The sequence below is a fragment of the Mytilus trossulus genome, chromosome 13 (assembly GCF_036588685.1).
Source record: "Mytilus trossulus isolate FHL-02 chromosome 13, PNRI_Mtr1.1.1.hap1, whole genome shotgun sequence".
NCBI lineage: Eukaryota > Metazoa > Mollusca > Bivalvia > Mytilida > Mytilidae > Mytilus > Mytilus trossulus.
In genome coordinates, this window is record NC_086385.1 from 10,858,013 (window position 1) to 10,885,513 (window position 27,501).

General features: G+C 32.1%; 1 protein-coding gene across 1 annotated transcript; it reads right to left on the reverse strand.

The window, feature by feature from the left end:
* Nucleotides 1-9,539: 9,539 nt before the first annotated feature.
* On the reverse strand, nucleotides 9,540-26,485 carry LOC134694075 (uncharacterized). The gene is made up of 11 exons (XM_063555069.1): nucleotides 26,242-26,485; nucleotides 24,357-24,719; nucleotides 23,561-23,670; nucleotides 21,465-22,673; nucleotides 20,218-20,257; nucleotides 18,123-18,403; nucleotides 17,189-17,216; nucleotides 14,616-15,038; nucleotides 12,597-12,875; nucleotides 11,453-11,795; nucleotides 9,540-10,264 (listed from the first exon to the last, which is right to left on the reverse strand). The coding sequence occupies exons 1-10, from the start codon at nucleotides 26,483-26,485 to the stop codon at nucleotides 11,461-11,463; spliced, it is 3,312 nt and encodes a 1,103-aa protein (XP_063411139.1). The 3' UTR covers nucleotides 9,540-10,264; nucleotides 11,453-11,460.
* Between the last annotated feature and the right edge of the window lie 1,016 nt (nucleotides 26,486-27,501).

Here is a 27,501-nt window from a genome sequence, read left to right on the forward strand (position 1 = left end):
GAAAACAATAGTTAATACTCTACAAGTATTGTATTAAACCCACGTTTTAACACATGTTCCGTAAACTTACGATTGTCATCAACATATGTTGATCTTCACTTGTAGCAAACATGACAAGATGTTGCTTTAATTATTAACTGATAATCAAATGTTTCGTTCGATATAAACGCTACATCATCATTTTTTCAAAACGAGAGGCAAAATATACAAGAGGGACATTCAAACTGACAAGTCAAAAGCCATCGATAAAAAAGAACTAAAAACAGTTCACAAAACACAACATAGAAAGTTAAATACTTTGCAATACGAGTCCCATTAGAAACTGGGGATGATGGATAATCTCAGGTGCTCCGGAAAGTTTACATCGTCTTGTTCATAAAATTAAAACCCGATAATGAGTCTCATTCGGTAAATCACTCTCGGGAAAAGGGGGACGGGATTGTTGTAACGGCATTTGGAACATATCCGCATCTGTGGAACATATATTCAAGAACGGCAAACTAACTCGTGATAGCGTCTGTAAAACTAACGAAGGGATGATATGAACTGAATCATTTAGATAGGTTCCTTGTGAGAAAAGTAATAGTTGTTATTAAACAACAATCAGACTTCAACCTAACAACAACTACAACATATGGAGACCACAGGAATCAAACCATAGCTTTGTCTAGAGAGTCGATTGTCCTTCATTTCTTCAAGGAATGACATCTTTGACAGCAGTGTGAAAACCAGGAAAACTCGACATATTGCATTGTGGGTAAAAATATTATAATGTGTCCTAATGGAGTAAAATAAAACCAGGTTCAATCCACCATTTTTTACATTTGCAAAACCTTGTACCAAGACATGAATATGACAGTTGTTGTCCATTCGTTTGATGTGTTTTGTCATTTGGTTTTGCCATATGATTAAGGACTTACCGATGGAATTTCCTCGGAGATCAGTTTTTAGTGATTTTACTTTTAACTGGTATGCTAATTTTTTTTTCAATCACACATCAGATAAGACTCGTTTCAGTATTGTAAGTGACTTATTTGATGTATAAAATTGAGAAAAGAAATGGGGAATGTGTCAAAGCGACAACAACCCGACCATAGAGAAGACAACAGCCGAAGACCACCAGTTGGTCTTCAATGTAGGGAGAAACTCTCGAACCCGTAGGCGTCCTTTAGTTGGTCCCTTAAAAAGTATGTATACTAGTACAGTGATAATGGACGTCATACTAAACTCCGAATTATGTATAGTTTAAAGACAATAACAACAGCTGCGAACAATCACAAAACAAGACAAAAGATACCACAGTGACATTCAAGTTTACCACAACAAATTCGAGTGGGCGACATGTTAATATTGCTAAAATTAAATAAATTCAGCGACTAATGCCAGTGGCGTAGCCACGGTTCGAATGATGTAGATGCGAAACTCTCTTAACTATTTACCCTCCAACCATTCTTTTTTGAACTTGAAACTTTCTTTCTTCAATCTTTTGTTTCTTTAAGCTCATTTTATTTATCACATGACCTATTGAAAAACTGATAAATAGACGGACAGACGGAATTCGGAATGACATTAATCACCGTAAAACCTCATAACATGAAGAACTATTTAAAGTCTTGAGCTTGATACCATTTTTAAAGTCAAAAATTAATCATCTCGTTTTTGTAAAATTCCTTGAATTTGACATGTTTGATACTGTCAATTGTTCAAATAATGTTATCAGTACAAAATTTGAAAAATTCCATGAAGATTTAACCATTTAAATAACATGATTAATGTGTAAGAAAATTAAAACACATAATCAAACCTAAGTTAAGGATGTCGAGGATGGAATGTAGGGTCGATATGTCTTATAATTACTTTCACGAATAATCTATCAGGCGTGATACAAATGGAATATAGGATCGATATGTCTGACTTTCACAAATAATCTATCAGGCGTGATACAAATGGAATATAATATAGATATGTCTGACTTTCACAAATAATCTATCAGGCGTGATACAAATGGAATGTAGGATCGATATGTCTGAATTTCAGTAATAATCTATCAGGCGTGATACAAATGGAATATAGGATAGATATGTCTGACTTTCACAAATAATCTATCAGGCGTGATACAAATGGAATATAGGATCGATATGTCTGACTTTCACAAATAATCTGTCAGGCGTGATACAAATGGAATGTAGGATCGATATGTCTGACTTTCACGAATAATCTATCAGGCGTGATACAAATGAAATGTAGGATCGATATGTCTGACTTTCACGAATAATCTATCAGGCGTGATACAAATGGAATGTAGGATCGATATGTCTGACTTTCACGAATAATCTATCAGGCGTGATACAAATGGAATGTAGGATAGATATGTCTGACTTTCACAAATAATCTATCAGGCGTGATACAAATGGAATGTAGGATCGATATGTATGACTTTCACGAATAATCTATCAGGCGTGATACAAATGGAATGTAGGATAGATATGTCTGACCTTCACGAATAATCTATTAGGCGTGATACAAATGGAATGTAGGATCGATATGTCTGACTTTCACGAATAATCTATCAGGCGTGATACAAAAGGAATATAGGATCGATATGTCTGACTTTCACGAATAATCTATCAGGCGTGATACAAATGAAATGTAGGATCGATATGTCTGACTTTCACGAATAATCTATCAGGCGTGATACAAATGAAATATAGGATAGATATGTCTGACTTTCACAAATAATCTATCAGGCGTGATACAAATGGAATGTAGGATCGATATGTCTGACTTTCACGAATAATCTATCAGGCGTGATACAAATGAAATGTAGGATCGATATGTCTGACTTTCACGAATAATCTATCAGGCGTGATACAAATGGAATATAGGATAGATATGTCTGACTTTCACAAATAATCTATCAGGCGTGATACAAATGGAATATAGGATAGATATGTCTGACTTTCACAAATAATCTATCAGGCGTGATACAAATGGAATATAGGATAGATATGTCTGACTTTCACAAATAATCTATCAGGCGTGATACAAATGGAATATAGGATCGATATGTCTGACTTTCACAAATAATCTATCAGGCGTGATACAAATGGAATGTAGGATCGATATGTATGACTTTCACGAATAATCTATCAGGCGTGATACAAATGGAATGTAGGATAGATATGTCTGACCTTCACGAATAATCTATTAGGCGTGATACAAATGGAATGTAGGATCGATATGTCTGACTTTCACGAATAATCTATCAGGCGTGATACAAAAGGAATATAGGATCGATATGTCTGACTTTCACGAATAATCTATCAGGCGTGATACAAATGAAATGTAGGATCGATATGTCTGACTTTCACGAATAATCTATCAGGCGTGATACAAATGAAATATAGGATAGATATGTCTGACTTTCACAAATAATCTATCAGGCGTGATACAAATGGAATGTAGGATCGATATGTCTGACTTTCACGAATAATCTATCAGGCGTGATACAAATGAAATGTAGGATCGATATGTCTGACTTTCACGAATAATCTATCAGGCGTGATACAAATGGAATATAGGATAGATATGTCTGACTTTCACAAATAATCTATCAGGCGTGATACAAATGGAATATAGGATAGATATGTCTGACTTTCACAAATAATCTATCAGGCGTGATACAAATGGAATATAGGATAGATATGTCTGACTTTCACAAATAATCTATCAGGCGTGATACAAATGGAATATAGGATCGATATGTCTGACTTTCACGAATAATCTATCAGGCGTGATACAAATGGAATATAGGATCGATATGTCTGACTTTCACAAATAATCTATCAGGCGTGATACAAATGGAATATAGGATAGATATGTCTGACTTTCACGAATAATCTATCAGGCGTGATTCAAATGAAATGTAGGATCGATATGTCTGACTTTCACGAATAATCTATCAGGCGTGATACAAATGAAATGTAGGATCGATATGTCTGACTTTCATCTGTACAACTGTTTGCACCTATCCTAAGTCAGGGTTCGTGTTGCTTATTCTGTCGTTTTCTATGTTGTGTTGTGTTATGTTTGTCTGTTTGTCATTTTCATTTTTGCCATGGCGTTGTAAGTATTTTTTCGATTGATGAGATTGACTGTCCTTCTGGTATCTTTCGTCCCTCTTTCAGGAATCTGATGTTCAGAAGTGGTAGTTTTTTATGTGGTTCATAAGTGTTTCTCGTTTCTCGTTTTTATATAGGTTAGACCATTGATTTCCCGTTTGAATGTTTTTATATTAGTTTCTCATGGGGCCTTTTATAACTTGCTGTTCGTTGTGATCCATGGCTTTTTGTTGAAGACCGTACTTTTTGGGAATTTTTGGGTCTCAATGTTCTTCAACTGTGTACTTGTTTGGCTTTATAATTGTTTTGATCTGAGCGTCACTGATAGACTTATGTAGACGAAACTCGCGTCTGGCGTATTTAATTATAATATTGGTACGTTTGATAACTATTTGACCTAAAACGGTTTACTTCTATAAATTTGGACTTCGATGCAGATTTGTCTCATTTGCACTCATAACCAAAGAAACTACACCAATTCACTCACAAACATATAAAAGTATTTTATAATATTTTTTTGTGAATGACTTGGTCCACTTTGTACCCTACTTAATTCCTTTAAAAAGGCGTTTAATCCTTATAATTCTTTAAGGTATGAGATTGGGAATATATTTTCTACACTAGTTACCATGTAAAATGTATATCTATGGCATTGAATGGCCTGGCTCATAAATATAATTGTTGGTTAGTGCAACAATATGTACTCATTGAAATATGCTAATTGTTAAAAATAAACTGCAAAAATTCTTAGTATCATTAAAACGAATGTCTTTGTGTTTTATTTAATTTAACGACTCAAAGTGTACTGAAAGTAAATTTGGTTAAAGTCGGTGTTATTATCGCCGTCACCTTCATTTCTTTGGTTACGGAAAGAAGTTCTGTAAACGTCGTCTATCGAAAAATATCGAACGTCAAGATCAACTACAGGAAGTCCTCTCGACCAATCACATGAACGTATTTCCAGATATGCAAAGCATATAAGATTATATAATGTTATAACTGATGTCAGGGTAAAACTGCAAACAAAACCTTATATAAAAAAGATAATGTGGTGTAATTACCAATGGTACAACAAATATACAATTATCTAGAAATTTGCAAATGGATTTTAGCAGCTATATTTTCAGTTAACAAATATAGGCAGACATATATCGTTATGTAAGCAGTTATAAAGATTGAAATGTCAAAATAAGAAACAATTCAAACCACCTGATAAACTACAAAACAATGAACAACACATACATATGACAGATTTTAAGAAATTACAAACCCTGACAAAATAATGTGACTTGGGACTACAATATTTGTATGAGCACTCAATCCTTCTTACCTTATATATAGTCAGCGGCGAAACAGAACAACATAAGAACAATAACATTAAGAATAGGAATGGGGAACGTGTCAAAGTTCATGTATCAGTTAACTACAGAAAATTATAAACAATTCAAAAAAGGATAAGTATATCTAAGTTTAGAATCATTCTATGAAGGTTTAAACAAAATTTTGACATAAACAAATTAATTCCAGACATTTGTTAAATGCAAAAGAAAAGAGCAATTTCTCTCCTTACCATATTGATGTTACCTTTTACAGAGTCTATCCTTATTATCTAAAATACATATACATCCTGATACATAAAGTATATTACAGTTATCCTGATGTCCTAACTGGTTATATCGTTTTTAGATATCCTTAGTGTGCTTGTCAGGCTATATTATGACATTACATGTTTGATTTTTAGCCAGGTTAATATTATTGTTTTTATTATTGTTATTATTCCATGGTTGTGTTCTTCAATTTACAGTTGAGGTTGATCTTCAGATTGCGAGGAAATCCGATCAAACAGGTTCTAGAGGACATCTTAAAACTTGCAGTGAGGTCAAGTCACACTGCGTTTTCGTTTTTTGCGGTGCACATATTGATTTTGTGTCATGGACGATTACCCTTTTCTTTCTATTATATACACTAACCAAAATGATACTGAATAGTCAAAAACGTAGAGATCACCAAAATTATGGACTGAATATATATATATTTTTTATTGGAAAAAGGTAATGGTCCAAGTTTTGTAAAATTCCATGCTAAATTCAAAAAGCTACTGATGTCTGAATAACTCTAGCCGTAGACTGCATTTGATAATGTTGACAGCTATCAGAAAAAAACATGTAAAATACGGAAAAGAAGAAAAGAACAATACCATCAAATATTGCATTTTATATTGTCTTTTGATGATAAAAACACTCATAAATCTTCATGATATCAATGTGTTAAACAAATAACCCACATAATGAACCTAAATATATATATATACACAATTCCTTATTACACAACTGGTAGGAACACTTGTAATTCATATACGATAAAAAAATATATATATACTATAGATTATACATATACAAAATTCATTATAACACAAATGGTAGGAACACTTGTAATTCATATACGATAACAAGAATACTTTAGGCTATATATATATACACAAAATTCATTATAACACAAATGGTAGAAAAAAATAATGATCAAAATAATTTATATCTGATAAAAAAAAAGCATAATGTAGAATAAATATTTACAAAAAGTCAATATAACGCAACTTGTAGAAAATACTTCTTTACAATGGTAGCTATCTATAATTCCTACGAAAAGCATGTGTACTTTTCTTAATTAGAAAAGGATACCCAAATGAGTCTGCGTAGTTTATATATGGTATATAAATACAATATCATTCAATGTTCAGGTAAAATTAAAAGAATAAAATAGCAGAACATGACTTCCGCTTAATCAAGCTTTGATAACCCTATTTACAAAGGATCTTTTTCGGGGAGGGGGGCACTAATATCAAATATTGCTATTGGTAGCCGAATTCCCAAAATTCCCAAAAACTTAGAATAAAAGATTGCCTCTCGCAGTCATCATCTAATCGAATTAAAAATTGTCTTTTGTAGTCGGGTTCTTCATCAAGAAGTATTAAAACTGTCTCATCTATCATAATTACTGAATGCATCTGATTGTCAAAATCTTCATCTTCAGCTATTATAATTTTCAATTTATCAATTAGAACTTACATATGCCTCTGGTGGTTACGTTCTTCAATTGTGATTTGGCAATCGCATCTCGAGAACAGTTCAATAACAATATTTTTGCCAAATTCTGTTGAAGTTGGAAAAGACGTTTTATGATATAATGTGAAATGCTTGCCCACAATGTTGCCATGCTTTAAATCCAACATGTTTAAATCATGATCATTCACAGAGGGTGTCTAAATGATCAATCTCCAGATACTTTTGAAAGGAGATGACTAAAGTAAATAAACAGTTTTATAACAGAAGGAAAACAGGAACTATATGAAAACATTACTTGTTATTTTTGTATGAGAAATATGAGATGCAGTCAAATTAAATTAACAGCTATTGTATGAAAATTAAATTCCTTCCTTTCATTGAATCTCTCCTCCTTTTTGTAATACCTTCCGCCACACTATATGAACTATATTTCTTATGTTCACAGTTACATGCATTATAAACTTTTGTTTCTTTTATTAATTTTATTGAATTTTAATATAAAAGTAAGAAAATATGGTAAGAATATCATTAAGACAGCTCTGCAACACAAACCAAATGACGTAAAAACTACAATGTATATGCCAACTAACATCCTTCAACAATAAGTAACATAAGCAAGGCTTCCATCATAAATCTAAATAATTCTTAATTAACTACAAAACCACCGGAAAGATGTATGTACAAAATGGAAAAAATATGTTATACAGCAAAATTGACAACCAATGTCTTCTGACTTGCTACAGACATAATTATACAGAATGTGACAGTATTAAACACGTTAACGGTAAAATAGTAAATGATAGACATTTCTACCACATCAAGAACATCCATCACTGTCGTATATACAAAGACATACAACGTATGAACAGAGATTGCATCCACACAGTACAGACAACACACCCTGACTGGAGTCAAATGAATTTGTTGTTTCTTTAGGTATCACACAATGTAGACACACCACCCTGTTATCAGTAATAAGTCAAATAAATTAGATATTTCTTTAAGTTTTATAATTAAACATCCACAAAGGACAGACAACAGGTCCTGCAATAAATATAAAATTTAAGTCAAACGAATTTGTTGTTCATTTAGGTATTATACAGGTGCATCGACACAGCGCAGGTAACAAACCCTGAAATCAAGAAAGGAATTAAGTCAATTGGATTTGTTTTTTTTTAGGTATCTTACATATGCATCCACACAGCGCAGGTAACACACCCTGTAATTGATATACACATTAAGTCAAATGATTTGTTAGTTTTTTTAGGTACCTGACATATACATCCACACAGCGCAGGCAACATACCCTGTAATTGATATACACATTAAGTCAAATGATTTGTTTGCTTCCTTAGGTATTGTACAAATACATCCACACAGCGCACGCAACAAACACTGTAATCAATTTAACAATTAAGTCAAATGAATTTGTTGTTTCTTTAGGTATCATAAATAAACAACCACACAGGACAGACATTAAGTCTTGCAATAAATATAAAATTTAAATCAAACGAATTTGTTGTTCATTTATGTATCATTCATGTGCATATACACAGCGCAGGTAACAAACTCTGAAATGAAGATAAAAATTAAGTTAAATGAATGTGTTGTTTCTTTAGGTATCTTTCATATACATCCACACATGTACAGCGCAGGTAACAAACCCTGAAATCAAGATAAAAATTAAAGTTAAATGAATGTTTTGTTTTTTAGGTATTTGACATATACATCAACACAGCGCAGGTAACACATTTTATCTGACCTCCTATACATTTCTAGAAATGTGATTTGTTAAAAGCGTCCACGTGAAGACCGTGTATATTTGATATTAGGTTATTAGGGATGCGGGGCTTATTCCATACACGGTTAGTAGCGGAGTTACGTCCCTTTATATTCCATATTAGGTAGCTGGGAGGCGGGGCTTATTTCATACACGGTTAGCAGTGGTGTTACGTCCCTTTATAAAAACAAAACGGAACTGAGAAAAATCATAAAGGTTTCAACAGACGAATACATTGATGATTAAGATTGAAATAAATTCATTAAGCACATTTAAACCTAACAAGTTGTTATCGTTGGCTATTCTTGGAGGACCAATGGAAGTAGTTTATAAATGCTAACAGTATTGAACTGGCTTGCTCATTTTTTGATAGATCACAAGTCTAAATTTTACACGTTAAGATATTCGGTAAGATAAATTCGTTACATAGTGTGCTAGTGACGTAATACGGTATATATTGGGTCAGTAAATTCCATATGGGGATTCGAGCTTCGCTCCCACCCATATGGAATTTACTGACCCCATATATACCGTATTACGTCACTAGCACACTTCGTAACCAATAAAACCCTGACACAATACAAAAAATGTCCATTTGTTTTCTTTAAGATATGAAACATATGCACAGGCAGCATATTAAACCCTGACTGAATAAAAAAAAATCCAAATCATTTGTTTCTTTTAGATATGAAACATATGCATCCACACAACGCAAGTAACACACCCTAAAATCAATATAAAAGTTTTCAGTCCAGTTCACGTGTTGTCTTTTTAAGCTATCATACACATTGCTATTTTTTTCATTCAAATCAACAGAATACTACTTGAATATAATGTAATGTTATATCAATACTCTTAGATAATTTACAACATTTCACAAAATATTAAAACTTATATAGAATAGTTTACAAACTTAGATAAATATCAAGTTATCTATGAAAAAAAAATAAATGATAACATATAAAATAATTAAGATGAATACAATTCAAATCAGTCAGTAATAATTTGTTACTATAATAACTGTACAAAAAAACTAGATTAACATTAAATATAGATAAATATTTATATATCAGTTACAATGCAAAAAGTACATTATTCAAGAAAAAATAAGATAGTAAGTTGTTAATATATAGATAAACATTAACCAATTATTGATTTGGTTATTTCTTTTAATCTTCTGCCAATTATTTTCTTCTCTGGGATGTTGTTTCATAGCATGATATGTTGATATTGAAAACGGGATCACACGTTTGATATTAGCGAGATTTATTGAATTCCAACTCAGGTATTATTCGTTGTCTCTGGAATAATTAGACATTATCTTATCACCGAAATTAAGAAAATATATTGAAATCCCTTATTAAACAATTGTATGCTTTATAACTTAATATTCATAAAACTAAGGATTTTTTTTATCCCAGGAATAGATTACCTTAGCCGTATTTGGCACAAGTTTTTGGGAATTTTGGTTCCTCAATGCTCTTCAACTTTGTACTTGTTTGGCGTTATAACTATTTAGAAGATCTGAGCGTCACTGATGAAACGCGCATATGGCGCATTAAATTATAATCCAGGTACCTTTGATAACTTTCATAACGGATTTATTGTTGTCTTGAGATATATATTTTTTTTTAGATATTATGAGTCTTTCACAAGTTATATTTACTATTTATATTAAATACTGATAGTTGAGATCACATTATGTCTCATTTTTAAAATTAGTTAAATCTATTCCATTTCTTGTAAACATTTTTTCTATTCTAAATAAAATGCCAGCATGGTGTCATATGTAATTTTGCAGCATCACACTTTAAAACCTGACATTTGTTTAGTTTTCGCTTTAAAATGTTATATAAATTAAAACATGGATTAGAATACAATGTGAAAAATGTAAGTGTTTGTAAATTATTGAAGAAATCACACATTCAATTTTTATAAACTTTAAGGTAATATAAATTGTTTTGGCTTTGAAAGTTACCAGTGACCTAATAAAAAGTAGACGGAACTATCGTAATATGTTTCATGATGATGGATAGGCCAATCAAATAAACGCATTTCTCATATCACATATCACTTATTCGTATCACACTTGGTATAGTGTGATGCAAAAAAATTATGTTTATGTTAACAATAGCCATAAGAGAATGTAATTTTTATATAAGGAATGGGAAGATATAAATGCATTTAGGTTGATCAACCTTTACTTTTCTGTGTCAAGTGTATGGTGGACTGGTGTTTGTCTTTTTGAAGTTTAGTTTTAGTGTTGCTATTATCTGTTTTTTTCCCTTAACTACTCATTCACAACTCAAATTTATAGTAGAATTAACAATATATATCTTCATCAAAAAGTAATATTAAGCTCCAAATATTAAAACCAATAGTTATTTCTGTTTTGCAAATTATTTGATACTCAGATTATTTATAATATCTTCGTTTACATAGAAAGATCTTCAGTTTTTAGATACAGGATGAATATACGGATAACCTACTCTTCAGTTTATTTGTAGCAACCCTGCATGATTGATATATCTCTGCTTGTAACCAATGTGCTTTCTGTTTTCTCTGCCAGTTCAGTAGTGACAGAGTCTTCTCGTATAGCTTTTAGAAATTCAATAAATCCCTTTTCACTCCCATGCAAGAGGATGTCCATTAGTTTTCTGTTCTTTTGTATTTGTGCTGGACAGGCATTTATCATTTGACTATCAGCTATTGTCAAAATATCACATGATATTAAATGATCTACTATGTTCTCATGATTTATACAGTGAACGATATTTGAGTAATTCTTCTGTAGACGAACTTTATACACTGGAATGTTCCACTTTGACAATCCTACAATTTATTGTTTAGAAGTTTTTATTATCACTTTATACATATGTATAATTAAAATAAACAACGAAAGTTTCACGGGAAGTCATGATCATTGATCATAACCACAGAAGTAGTAAATCGTTTTGGAAAAATCGCGGCAAAACTTTTGAGGGAAATCTCAGCATAAGAATAAGACCAACATTAACCGAAAATGTAGAAACAAATACTGATTGTATTTTTAATCTTTTAAGTGAATGATGGTTAATACAAAACACAAGTCATCCAGGTTAACATTGCAATTATATCGACGACATAAAAAAAAAATACAAAAATAGAATACAGACCCCTAAAATTAATAACGATGTCACAAGGATTGTACGGTCCGCTCAAATCAGAGTTCCTTTTCAACATTAATTTTGAGGGTTTTTGCAATGTTTAATTCCTATGTAGTGCTTTAAAAACTGTTGCTTTTTCTTTTTGCATAATTGATAATCCAACTTACCATCATCTTCTGGATTGCTTGTACCTTTGGTACTTTCCGCCTTTCAATACAAACATTAGATCTCGTTTAACTTCTAAAGGGGCGAAAGATACCAGTGGGACAGTCAATCAAAGGGGCGAAAGATACCAGTGGGACAGTCAAACAAAGGGGCGAAAGATACCAGTGGGAAAGTCAAACTCATTGATCGAAAATAAACTTACAACGCCATGGCTTAAAATGAAAAACACAAACAGACATTGTAGTAAAAATTGGATCAAGAACATCAATGTTATACAAATGCTATTATTTGTACATTTTCATTACAAAAATAAAGTTCATACCTTCATTTGGAGGTGGTTCTAATGCTTCATTTGAGCCCTCTTCGTCTGAATCGCGTTTCAATTCATCTGCTAAATCAGTGTATCCACTTATCCGTAGTGCATCAACAAACACTGTATAAGTAGACTCTCCCCTTTCCTTCACTACTTCAAGCAAGGCTTTATTCTGATCGTCTTGTCCAGCATGCTGTTCAATACGACGTCTATCATCAGATGATATCACTAAATGTGTTATCATATAATCTAAAATCTGACTTATTTCGATATCTTGTATAATCCTCTCTGTATTTGGGAAAGACAAATTAAATCTGATTAAACTATTATACTATCATTTTAAGTAGACATTTGTTTTCTTGTGTATTCTCTAAATCTGTGTATGATTGCATTATATTTCGATAATCCCTAAAGCCAGTAGCAAATTAATCTCTGGTTAATTTTGATAATTGTTCACGTGGTGTAGCATGCGTAGCTTTATATGATTATACGTCTGCAAAATATCCACATTTTGTATTTTTTTTTATCTGTTTTGCATTAAGCAGAAAAATTATGCTGATGAATTAATGAAGACCGTTTGTTCAAAGTTGTATGTCCTTTGACAGATAGACATGCACATATCAATTTATCCAAAAATCTGTGCTCCTTTTGTTGTTTGACATACCAGTTTAGAGGGAATATATGATTTTAAAGCAGATAAGACAACTGCTTTTACTTTATTAGTCTTCTTATCTATCAGATTTTAAAGTATGCTTTTGGTTTGATTTATAGCATGTTGAGGTTGCCCAAGCATTATATTATGTGTATAATTGATTTGTGGCTTGATTTTATTTCTTTGCTATTTCTTAGGACTTCGAGTTTGCTATCTTTTTATCTGTTTGTTTTGTAGCGACAATTCATTTTAATATGAATACGTTCATTAACTTAATTTGAGTAAGAATAAAAGAAAGAACTCACTTGAGCACGTGATATAAAAATTAACCAAAGAACCATTGATTTGAGGTCATTATCACATGTATCCGGTATTTTGTCATATGGACGAACTTGCCTTATAACTGTAATTGTAGAAACCACACCAAAGTTCAAACCCTTTAAGTGCAATTGGATATTAGGTTATCAGAAATAAAGGAAATTTAATTTTTCACGTTACATATAGTCAATGCCCAAATATGATGTCAGACAAAGGGGCAACTATATCAAAATCAATACACCTTTAACCTGTTCTCCTAATCCTATTTCTATTTGTTCAATAATCTGTGCTCCATTTTGGTCCTCAATTCTCTACAACATCGTACTTTATTTGGCCTTTTTAATTTTTGGGTGAATTCGAGCGTCACTGATGAGTCTTTTGTACACGAAACACTTGTCTGGCGTATATACAAAATTTAGTCCAGGTATCTATGATGAGTTTATTTGTTGTTTGACATACCAGTTAAGAGGGAATATGTGATTTTAGTTCTTATCTATCATATTTTGAAGTATGCTTTTGGTTTGATTTATAGCATGTTAAGGTTGTCCAAGCATTATATTATTTGTATAATTAGTTTGTGGCTTGATTTTATTTCTTTGCTATTTCTTAGGACTTTGAGTTTGCTATCTTTTTATCTGTTTGTTTTGTAGCGACAATTCATTTTAATATGAATACGTTAATGAACTAAATTTGAGTGCGAATAAAAGAAAGGACTCACTTTAGCACGTAATATCAAAATTAACAAAAGAACCATTTATTTGACCTCATTATCAGGTATTTTGTCATATGGACGTTATAAAAAAGAAGATGTGGTATGATTGCAAATGAGACAACTTACAATTGACACAACTTGACAATTGCCAATGAGTTTGCCTTATAACTGTATTTGTCGAAACCACACCAAAGTTCAAACTCTTTAAGTGACATTGGATTTTGATAGGTAGGTTATCAGAAATAAAGGGAGTAAAATTGATCTGAAATCTAATTCTTTACGTTTTATATAGTCAATGCACAAATATGATGTCAGACAAAGGAAAACTATGTCAAAATTAACACACCTTTAACCTGTTTTCCTAATCCTATTTCTATTTGTTCCTCTAATTCTACTTCTACTAAGTCCTCTAATTCTACTTCTATTTGTTCCTCTAATCCTACTTCCATCTTTCTTTCTAATCCTACTTTTAATATTTCTTCTAATGCTTCTTCATATGTTATGTATGATAATACACTAGATAAATCAAGCCGATAGAGAGCATTGACTAAAACTCCATATGTAGCTTCGGGGAGTGTCCTCCATTTGTTCAGAACCTCCTCTGTTTGACCACGAAGATTTGTCACGTGGTTCATTGCAATGTGTTGCATCTCAACAACTGATAGCCCAAGTTCTATTCCAAGCTGGAATGTTTGAATTCCAATATGGTCAGGCAGTAGTTTTGTAATGGTACTTGATGGTCTAATGAGTAACTTCTCCTTTGATTGGTCTATAATGTATATACATTTTAACAGCATTATAATTTTTTTCTTATCTTTAACATTTATTTTAACTTTTGTCATAAACTCAGCTGTCTTATCATTTATTAACCATAAGAATATCCACGCGACTATGTCCCAAAAATATCAACACAAAACTTTTATTTTCTAGGTTCAAAATTTGATATAGGTTATTTAGCAATATTTGGTAGCATACATGCCATATGGCTACATAAAGTATTTTCAAGAAACTAATGATATAAATGTAAATATGACAATCATTAACCATATAAGAACATATTGAAGCCGAATTAGACAACATTACAACTGTCTAAACACAACAATTCGTGTTTTATAATGAGAAGACAATGTATAAACGAAAGAATACTAGTCTAATAGTTGTTAACTTGTACCTCGGTTTGTCTCTGCTGAGGAGTTGTCTCATTGAAAATTATACCACCCTTTCATATGTGTATTTTTTCAATTTTGCGTTTTCAAAGCTTTATTCTACATGTACTATTAACCTAGGAATAAAGAATGCTGGCACCCAGATAGATATCAAAGGTACTAGAATTATAATTTAATACGTCAGACGCACGTTTCGCCTACATAATAGTTATCAAAGGTACCAGGATTATAAGACTTATAAGACTCATCAGTGACGCTCAGATCAAAATAGTTATATAGCCAAAACAATTACAAAATATAACACATGACGTATACAAACATAAAAAATGTGCAACACATTATGATAACCCTTGTTGAAAGTAGTAATAATCTCGGAATAGTTATTGAAATAATTTGACACTAGTTTTTTGCCCAAAACATGATAATTTTACAGTGTTCCAAAGCTAATTATTTAATTGAAACTACTAATCTACACCATTTACTATTAAAATGACTCAAAGATGCATGATTATTTATCAACAAATGTGAATATTAAGAGGAAATGAACACCTAAGTGCAACTAAGAGCTAGAAAATATGAATGATCTGTCTGCAGATATGACTAATTTCATTATCTTACAGAAGTAACCACCCCAACATTCATAAGGATAACTAAAAGAAAAACTGGTAAAACAATAAATTATCGTAATGACGGTTTTAGTAGTAATGTAACATTGTTAAGAGGCGATAACACATGTAAGGAATACAAACAACATAGGATACAATGTTAATAGTGTTTTCATTATCTATTTATAGGTTGATGCCACCTCTGGTGAACTGTAGGATCCCAATAGTATCATCAGTTCAGTAGTCGTGATGCCACCTCTGGTGAACTGTAGGATCCCAATAGTATCATCAGTTCAGTAGTCGTGATGCCACCTCTGGTGAACTGTAAGATCCCAATAGTATCATCAGTTCAGTAGTCGATCTTTCGATACTGACAATATTCAAAGTGATCTTATCTTTATCTCTCTGTCAACTTATGAGGGAATAAGGTCCACAAAGTGATCTTATATTTATCTCTCTGTCAACTTATGAGGGAATAAGGTCCACAAAGTGATCTTATATTTATCTCTCTGTCAACTTATGAGGGAATAAGGTCAATAAAGTTAAGTTGGTGTTTATTGTTAATCGTTTTATGTCTAATATGGTCAATATCTCCAATGCGGTAATACATATTTAACATTCACAGTTTCTGTTGTAAGCTTTCCTCAGTAAGGTAAATACAGATACGATCTTCACCTAGTTTATAAAGCTTTATCTTTATTTTGTAGAAGTTGATCTATACCTCTTCCTGAGGTGTGTTAGTCTGTAAAGGGTAAATCAGTTTCTGTTGTAAGCTTTCCTAATTAAGGTAAATACAGATACGATATTCACCTAGTTTATAAAACATTATCTTGTAATGCATTGTAGAAGTTGTTCGATTCCTCTTCCTGAAGCGTGTTAGTCTGTAAAGGGTAAATCAGTTACGTGGTCAGTAGTACTGACATGATTAATAAGACATATGTTTTATATTCTCCCATGTAAAAATTAGAAGTTACATATAAAGTCGGAAACTAAGGTTCCACCTCAAACAGACGAAGCTAAACGGTTTGGTAATTTGGTGCCACTGCACCCAAATACAGTTATACGATTGACCTTTCTTATCAATGTTAATCCAGAAATGTGTTTAAAAAATGGAATTACATTTTAAATTTTTTAAAAGTTTCACTTACCAAACTCTTTTTGGAATTCTCTTGAAATCTGAAATATGACATGCATATCAATCATTAAACACACAATTTTTTAATAAAAAAAGTTGGGGTTTCCTGTATTATCCCATATATATAAGTTAGACACTTATTCTTTTAAGCCCATACGTTCGCATCCTCATGTCTTTCTGTTTTATGAAATAAAGAAGCACTCACTGGGTTTTGGTATAAAATCACCTTTTTGCTGTTGACAGAATTTATATGACCTATTTTTATTTTAAAACATTGTTACAATAATATGAATGATCTCGAGAGAGAGGAGACAAACAAACTCATCTAAGATATCAATCAAACGATTTGGAACGCCAGATCTATGTTTTCTATCATTTATACTCATATATGTCTCTGAACACAAAAAATTTGGAAAGCAAAATCAAATACAAAATCGAAAAGTAGTACTTGCTGTAAAAAAAGATATATACAATTACCGGCATTCACATTTCAATATTTGTTTATTTTTATTTGCAGATTAGTTTTGCTCTTAAATGGGTTAGTTTTTTTATTAAGATAGTTTGTAAAAAACAAAGAGTACTGTTATTATAAAATGACATAAGTCAAGATCGTCACTCTCAATTTGGAAAAATCATTAAAAAAAGATGGATGAAAGATACAAGAGGGACAGTCGAACTCATATGTAGATTGAAAATAAATTGACAACGTCATGGCTAAAAATTAAGACAAACAATAGTACAGAAGGCACAATATAGAAAATTTAAGACTAAGCAACACGATTCTACCAAAGACTGGGGTTGATCTCAGGTGCTCCGGAGGGGGTAGGCAGGTCATGCTCCATATGTGGCACCCATTAAAATCATCTGTTAAAGCTTGTAGAAAATATGTCAATTGGTACAACAGATGTTATTTAAGATGTTATATACGATGCATACGATTTTTTTACCTGGCATAATATGTGTAAGTCTATATCTTCCTCTTTCATACTTTGCTGAAGGTGCTGGAATGACGCATGTACCGTGCTCTTCTTCCAATCATGCAAAGCTTTGACTTTGATATCAAAAGGCTCTTTGTTGATTGACTCGTTAATTATTTCCCAAGACCTAGCAGGTTTCTTTCCCTTTAGGTGCATGTATATTTTTCGTATGTCTTCCATTGTCATTTCAGCCGCTAAGCGTCCCAAATGTCTATCATCTGGATTGCTGTCTAACCATGCCATATCTAGACCTGTAATATATTGAAACTTAATCAATCAAAAGTACAAAGTCGTAATACTAAATGTCCAATTTGTTGTTCTACTTCAGTTATACAAGTTAAAACATCATAGACATTCGAGCTTAACTGTAAGTTATTACTCATAAATGATCCAAGTTAGTTTAAACATATGTTATTGTTCAAAAAGGACAAATGAATTAGACATTTTTCAACTAAGTAACCTCTTCTCCAATATACATACATAGATATACACATGAAGAACATAACATATATCGGACTTTAACCTATTGTTATTAGCATGACGATTTACTTACCTACAAATGCAAATTCAAGGGAATACTTTTTTTTAAATTTTTCACAACTGTATGTAAAGTACTATGATTTTGTGGTATAGCACATACAGAAGAATTATTGTCCCTGCTGTAAGTGCACACAAATCTTACTCATAAAAAATCAGCATGAGTTATCTACCCTTTTTAATTTTCCAACCAAATGATGATACGACACTGTTACATTTATGTACATCGAATATTGGAGTGGACTTTGAACTTATCAATAGATATGCATTCATATTATATGTCAATGCTTTATATACAAACTATATACTAGGTCCGAGACCACAATTAATTCGTAGTGCATTTCTTTTAGAATATAAATGAAAATTTAAAAAATCCCACCTGCGCTTTCTCAATGAAACTTTACAGTGTGTTGCACTACTTTTTGGACAAATTATATCAAAATTATAGAAAACTTCATCGTATCTAACTCAAAATATGGACAATTTTGTGTTAAGGGTGTCTTGAAATCTTTTGACAGCTTCCGAAGTGCTAATTTTTAACCTTTTTCAACTGGACCAAATCACTACTTTCCTGTAAAATTCTTGACCCAAATTTTCTTACAGTGTAATTTCACCCCCTACTTACAATTTGAGGCATTGAACATGGAGAAATAAATTTGGAAGAGGTATAAAAATTATTGGTAAGTAACCCACTGTTAACACTAGGGACTATATTCGTGAACAACGAAAATCAAGGGACGACAATTGTGGTCTCGGACCATATAATTTGCCTTTTATTCATATTGAATTCTAATACATGTATGCTTCTTTCGCTTTATGAATATACCCATGCTCTAAATCAAATAATTTGTGCACATGCGTATATTGACTACTTCAGAATAATGAATTTGGCATGCATTTAATTTACTTCATTAACTTCAAACACTTCCAAACTCTTAACATGATGAACATATTGTTACTAATTCGTTTATTATGACTGTAATGTGTTGCATTCCGAAATTGACATATTTGACCTATATACGTCAACTGTTCATGCTGACTGTTCAAAAAGTCCTCCATCTAGAAAATCACAGTGCCAGCTGTTTGCTTCTTTACAAAAAAAAGGGAGGTTCATTGAAGAGCCTACACAATTGCTTTACCCTTATACACATCGGACATAAAAATTACCTTAATTGTCCTAATCAGAATCGAAATAATTGATGCAAGCTATACTTTGTTGTAGTTTTAACATGGTAGGCATTACATTTGTGTTATTTTAGCCCTCACTATCGGTCGTTCAAAAATAATATCCAACGATATAAAGCCTACCCATGTTAAAACTACAATAACGTAAAGCTTGCATCAATTATTTCTTAATTTTTTAATTTTTTTTTGGGGGTGGGGGGATTGTCATTTTGGGTTATCCACAACATTTTTTTTTATGTTTATAAACAAACATAAAAAAAAATCTTTAAACTAATGTTTTTATGTGTAATATTATAATACAAGTAAATAAAACTAATGACGGAAATCATAAGACATTACTTACCAGGACAATATTCTGGACATCTGTCACCCTCCGTAGGTAACTGTAAAATAAGATGAACAAAAGCTGCATTTTAATGAACTTATGATGTCTTTAGGAGGCTCGAGGGTACAAAAATTACAGCAAAATATTAAACATTTTTTTTATAAAAAAAGTTTTTATTTTACACTATTAGTTGTTACTCAATTATATGGTACAAAAATCAACCCAAAAAATCAATTCGTGTTCGCACTAAATGACTTTTCAAATGTTTTTATCATTAAAAAAGCTCCAAATTATCCTCTTTTGGTGAAAACAATGAAATTTTTTTGCATTAAAATTGAAATATCTTATACCGTGAGGTATATTTTCTATTATTTCTTTCAAATAAGCTGTACTTGAACTAAACTGTTGTACATTAAAAGCGATTGCTGAAATTTAGTTCTTTTTTTATTTCGATATTACCCTTTTCTCCTATTTGTTCAACCGGATGAGTACCTTAACTTAAATGCCTGCTTCTTTCGAAGGCAGAATGTAAGCTTAAATGAACGATGAACCCAGATTTTTTATTTTATTTTTCTATAAAGTATAGGATGAAGTGTATATATAGAAAAAAAAGCGAAATCCAATATTAAAAAAAAAATAATATTTAGACCCGCGAGCCATGATGGAGATGCACGTAATATTGTTTCAGTGGTTTTTGCATTTATACCAACTAGTAACGGTGAGTGTTCTTAGATTAGCATTTTGACTTTTTTATCTGTTTATATTTGATTTTGTCTACATATAACCCTACATGGTGATTAAGCTCTTTCTTATCTTTCTTACAGATTTTTAAAAACAGTTTTGGTTCTTATACAACCTCGACTTTCAAAAATTTAGCATTGAGCGCTCCTGATAAAGATCAAATCAGAAAAGCACTTTGGACGCATGAAATTAAAAAAGAGTTTGTTTGTGTTCTTTGTCAAGTCATTTGTATAATCCAGTCAATGTTTATACTTCATGTACTTATAAACAATGGTAAATTCAGTAATGTTCAAATGATTGACTTGTAGTAAGTTAAGATCAGTTCATTGGTTAGAGGTAGGGTTAGGGTTAGGGTTATTGCAAGGAGAAGTCGGAAAATTTACTGAAACACTGAACACATCTAAATAATTGCTCTAATTTTTCATATGATTATAAGTTCAAAATGACCGTTCAAACCTTCAAAAGGTAATTGACTCTTCATTCAATAGCAAAAGGTTGAAAAACGTTCTATAAAAGATAGATACCTTGTCTGCAAACCATCTGGACACACTATTAGTCTTGTGTATTCTATTGTGATCGGGACATGTCCATTCCTCCTTAGATCTCAACATGTGGTCAAAAAAGCATATATCTGACCCACAAACTATACCAATTTGAATGGTAAAAGGTAAATCTCTAGTACAACCAGAATCTTCTGAAACTGAGAAATAGAAATTGGAAATGCGTGTAATGGCATGTGTTAGGCATTCCTGAGCTGTTGATGCAATTGTAGGTACAATGGAAATTTGGCTTTCTTTGTGAGAAAGAGAAACTATGATTCTGTTTCCCTGAATGTCAATTCTCATATCGTGTTCAGTATCAATTGTAACATCAGCACTGTCTGTAAAGATCATCAGACGACTGGATTTAGAGCTGACTCGAAGCTTCCACATTGATATGAAAGTCGCAATGAACCGGTAAAGGATAGCAGGTGGCACAACTTCCTCCTTAAACCTATAAGCCAGATGTATGCTTCTGTCAAAATCTATTTGTGGGTTGTCTTCTCTTTTGGTTCCAATCATGCATGGAACTAAGAACAATTCTGATTCATATTCATCGTCCTTTTGTCGACAAATTATGTCCAAATGTACTAACATTTCTACCATATATTCTTTATGCTCTGAGATCTCTTTGAAACAGTCTTGTTTCCATATTTCGTGTAAATCCTTTTTCAGCAATTTTCCACTTTCTTTAAGTTCTCCAAGTACCTCAGTGAGATGTTCTGGCCAAAATTGTTCATCAGTAACGATGGAACGTAGCACGTCTACCAAAAACACTGGATCTATGATAACGTTATCTCTCAAGCAAGCTTCATCGAAGTAGATCAGTTTTCCAAGGGCATGATTAACCTTCAGAAACTTTTGTAGCTGATCAGGGGTTAATGCATGTTTTTCATTCTGCTGGTTAAGGGCATTCAGTTCACCAATGGATAGTACTTTCTTTTTTTCCTCTGCTTTTTTGGCTAATTGAAGTTCAAGGGGTACAAACGTGGTTGGCATTAATTCTCCGCAACTAGGATGGTCTAATGCAACTTCCACCAACTGTTTCTTCAATGTGTCTAATTCTTTGTCCTCTTTGTTTCTTGCATCCACAAAAATAAGTGGTTCATATTGAAGATGTTGTTTTCCTCCATGATTTTCAAAGAGTTTTTCAATTGAGGTTACTAAAATTCGTCTCTGTTCCTCAATATCACCCTAAAATATACACAAATGAAAAATGTATATACACTATTCAGTGAATCAAGCGATACCAATGATTTATTGTATGAACAGAATAGTCAAAACTTTTTTCCTCTCACTTAAACTATTCCATGATATTTGCTTAAAATGAAATTGTAATTGCAAGAGTTCCAACATTGAATTCCATAGGGAAAACAGTTGACCATTTATACTGTCACATGGACACTTTACTATTTTATAGAGATAAGCCCAAAAATGCCTTCAAACTACATTCAATAAGTCAAGCCACACCGGCCATGATTTTTGATGGATCAAATCTCAGATGCACCTTTTTTTTTAAAACAGAATTCCCACAAAACGTCCAGGCTCATGTTTTTTTTTTGAAGTTTCAGAGATCTGAACTTTCAAACAACATTAAAATCTTTACGACGAATGATTTAGTCTAGACAATTATAATTTTGTTTTTAGACCCTACATGGCAGGTACATAGCTACAATAAATTCTACAGGGTTTCAAGGATCTACATTGCATGTTAACACAATAGGAGCTGATAGCACATATCTGTTTCATCATTTAAAATTTTATTTTGAAAATCACTCATTTCTAAGGTAGGAAAATGTGGGAAAAAAACTTCAAACACCCTTTCTGTGAAAATCCCACAATCTGATAAACTTAATTATACAAAATAAGTACCATCTTGGAAAACAGATAGCTGATCAAAATACCGTTAACAATTTCATAATGGCATGCTCATAAATTCAACTTATTTCAATTTTTTTTAAAGAGTCAGGGACATAGGAGAAAACTGACTGATGAGTTGTTAACGCAACAGTTAATTGAACTCTGTATAACATGGCAAAGAATTATAGTTACACAGTTCTTGAATTTATGCCTGTACTTACTTTTACTTGATCTTTGTGTGTTGCAACAAACTTGATTTTTGGGTATCCTCCATTATCAGCCGAAGTCTTACAATATGTAAGGACTGAATTTACCCAATGGACAAGATAGACTGCAACAAACACGCATACATGTTGATATGTTTGAAAGTATAAAGTTGCCTGCCAATAATTACTGAACAATAGGCATTTATAAAGAACTGAAAATAATTGATTCTCACAACCACTATCTAATCATATCAATTGAAGATATCTTTTCAATTGTTAGCAGCATTGTTGAATTAAAACAAAAACAACTTTTCTATCATTTCTGTTGTTAGCTGATTTATCTTTCCTATGGGGTGAACATATTTTATATTCTCGCAGACATAGCTTTTAACAATATTTTGTTATTTGTATGAATCATAAACTGAATTACGCAACAAAAGAATGTAGGATTTAAACATAATCAGTTTTATACATATCAGCATTCACAAATTGGTCTTCATCTCTTTGTGTTTAAATTTTAAGAAAGGAAAATGAAATTTATACTGGATAAAACAAACTTCGATTTAAAACAATGAATAGTCAGTTTATCTAGATGTTACGAACAATACCAGATGTTGTATTGCTGACTCTGTTACTGTATACATCTTCACTAAGGAGCATATTGTTTTTTTTTATGTTGAGGCCTTTTATGCTCTATGAAAGCTTAGGCAATCTACAGTTTACCTATATCATGTATATCGAAAGATTATAAAATATATTCGTTGTATTGAAATAGACAGATTGTTTTACCCATTAATAAATGATAACATACCTGCAGTATTCCGTTGATTATTACAGCCTGGTAAGTCTATGTAATCAGGTGTGTCGTCATGGATACCTTTACTACCATTGAAGATTAATACAAAAGTGCCTCTGCTAGATATAAAGAGTTGGTGTGTCAAGTGATATGTCTTTTGACCGCCAAAGTCCCATAAATCAATGGGGACAATTATCATTTCGTAATTGCCTTTATTACATTCAGATCGGATTAGTTTAATAATTTCATCCTCTGACATGTCATTGGCAGTCAATATATCTTCCGAGTCTCCCCCTCTCCCAGCACTATCATCTCTGGTAGCTCCATGCATCAGAGCACTTTCATCATTTGAAGATTTAAGATGAGCAACATTTTGACCTGAAAACAAAAGATATTAGTTGCTTTGTGTATGTAAAAATTGAATGAAAGGTTATAGATAATCGTGTATCTTTTATTAAATTTCCTAGATATTGAAAAAAACATAATTGCACTTTTAAAAATTTATCAAACAAGTTTTGTAAACAGACAAATCATTATTCACGAAGCATTGTTTCACTTTTCAAAGGTGTTGACTTTTGAAATGTATTGCAATGATATTCATTTAAGCAGCCATGTTTGAATACAATTAAATCAATGATTCAAAAACATAGAATATTTAATAGATCTTTAAAATGATACATGCACGAGCTAAACCATTTTACACACAAGGGTTAGACTTGGAATATAATATAGTCATCCGTAGGACTTTTCCATTCTTGGCAGTAAAAAGTTGTTAAAATTGGTGATGCATTTTGCTGTGTGAGGTGTATTAAGATGCAACCACGTTCAGTGAGGATATGTGTCGCAAAAATAAATGGTGACATCTTTGTTCTGGCATAAGGTTATTAAAATAAATAGTATCGAACAAAGTCTCATTTTTGATTCTCTTGACCTCGATGAGGACCAGCTTTGAAAAAGAGTCCAAAATTCAAAGTATGAATACATTACATTGATAGATTCAGCATTTCAAAGAACAAGAAGAATTCAAGTCTTTGATTTATAACCCGATTGATATTACTCTATAAAAAAAGCAATTTATTCAAAGTAGAAAAAAGTATCGTTTACCCCTTTTAGTAAAATATTTAGGGTTTAACCCCTAAAGTCATTCCAAGCTTTCCATTTTCAGTACAGAGCCTTCGGGTTTTAATTCACAGAGACCAATAGACTTTAACATAAGTTATTGTCAGGAAACATGGAAATCTTAGTCTTTATGGTCGCTACTTCCTTCACAGTTTGACTATAATCCCCAAAATAATTCTTAACCTTCCCTTTTAGTATGACACCTTTGGCTATTACTTCATTGAAAGCCATAGATTGATACACAAGCTATTGTCTGAGAACTTTTAAATTCTAATTTTTGATCCTTTTTAACAGATTTGGCAATAATAACCAAAATAAAGCCCAACCCTTATTTTGATGTATAGGACATTGTCGTACAATTTCACAGATATCCGTACATTTATACACAAGTCCTGTAACATAAAAAATACTTTTTGTTGGACCCCTCCTTCAAAAACAGTTTGGACAGTAACACAAAATAAAATCCCAATCTTTCGATGGCGTCGTGACACCTTGTGGTACAATTTCATAGAGATACACACATAATTGCCCAGCAGCATATACATCCTAGTTTTTGGTCCTTTTAGACAATTTTGGCCATAGCCATCAAAATCAATCCCAACCTCCTGTTTGACGAAAGGAACCTTGTGGTGAAATTTCGCAGCTATTCACTGTTTTACGACGTTATTGGTTAACATAAACTGTAACATGGACAAAATTAAGCACAACACTGACAAGAAAGACAAGACGTCTACACAATATGGCAGGATTCATATTTACACATAATATTAACAACACATACCTTTAAATTCTTTCTGTTTTCGACTTGGGAGACTGAAGAAAGCTTTCAACCTTGACGTTATCGTGTGAACACCTGGAGTTCTGATATTAGACTTTACACCACTTAGATCTGGCATTTCCTCTATACGTTTTGTAGCATCTAGACGGAAAGATACAGAACCTTTGTTTTTGATTTCCTCCCTATGTTTACCATCATTACAATCTGCCACTTCCTCAATAGATTTTACAACACCTGAAATTGCCATTTCTTTACTTCGTAGTAAACTTTGCACTGTTGCATTCAAGATAGTCCCTGAAATATGTAATCTGATTTATCATACAAAAGTTCGTTTCAAAGACATTGTTTTAATCATTTCAAAACATAAATTCACATCTACTAAGGGTATACTCTTAGATTAAGACATATGTTTAAGAAAGACACTGAATGGTTACATGTGATCACATTGCAAAGAGTTATCTATGACAACTGAATACTGATTACGATTACCTCTGTCCCTGAAATGATATATATCGGATTGATCAAACAGAAGTTCGTTTCCAAAACGTTTGTTTTGATCATTACAAAATATTGATTCACGTCAACTTAGGAAATACTTAGATTACGAAATATGGTTAAGAAAGTCATAGCCTGGTTACATATGATCACATTGCAAAAAGTAATTGATAACTAATTTCTAATGACGATTACCAATCCCACTATATGACACAACACAATGTAAAACATTTCGAACAAGTAATTAAGGGGCCCTATTTAAGGGTAAACCTAGGGTTTAGAATTGAATGCTAATAGTTGTTTGCCTTACATCCAGTGGGAAATATGTTATGCATTTTCAGGACGCGAACAAGTAAATACTAAATAAAATAGGTAGGTCCAGTACACGATGCCGTCCAGGATGAAGGTCAGCGAAATTAAGGATGCCACTGTAAAACGAGGTTTAAATGGCTAGGGACAGAAACTTAGATGACATTATCTTTACTTGAGGCATCGGATCTAACATTCCCATTCTAAATGCTTGTGAATTGTATGCATCGCACAACCAAACGGACGCCTCACTTTTAGGAGGTTGTCACTGCCGTTTGCAAAAAGACCAATGGTGACAATATTTATTTTGCCTGGTCTCCCTTAACAATTAGAATATAAAAGACAAAGCTTTCAAATGTATTGGAAGTAATTTGTGCATTTTAACTCAGGTGTAACTGTTACAGCTATTAAGCATTTATGTTGTTTCTATTACATTGATCTTTAAAATGATAAAAATTC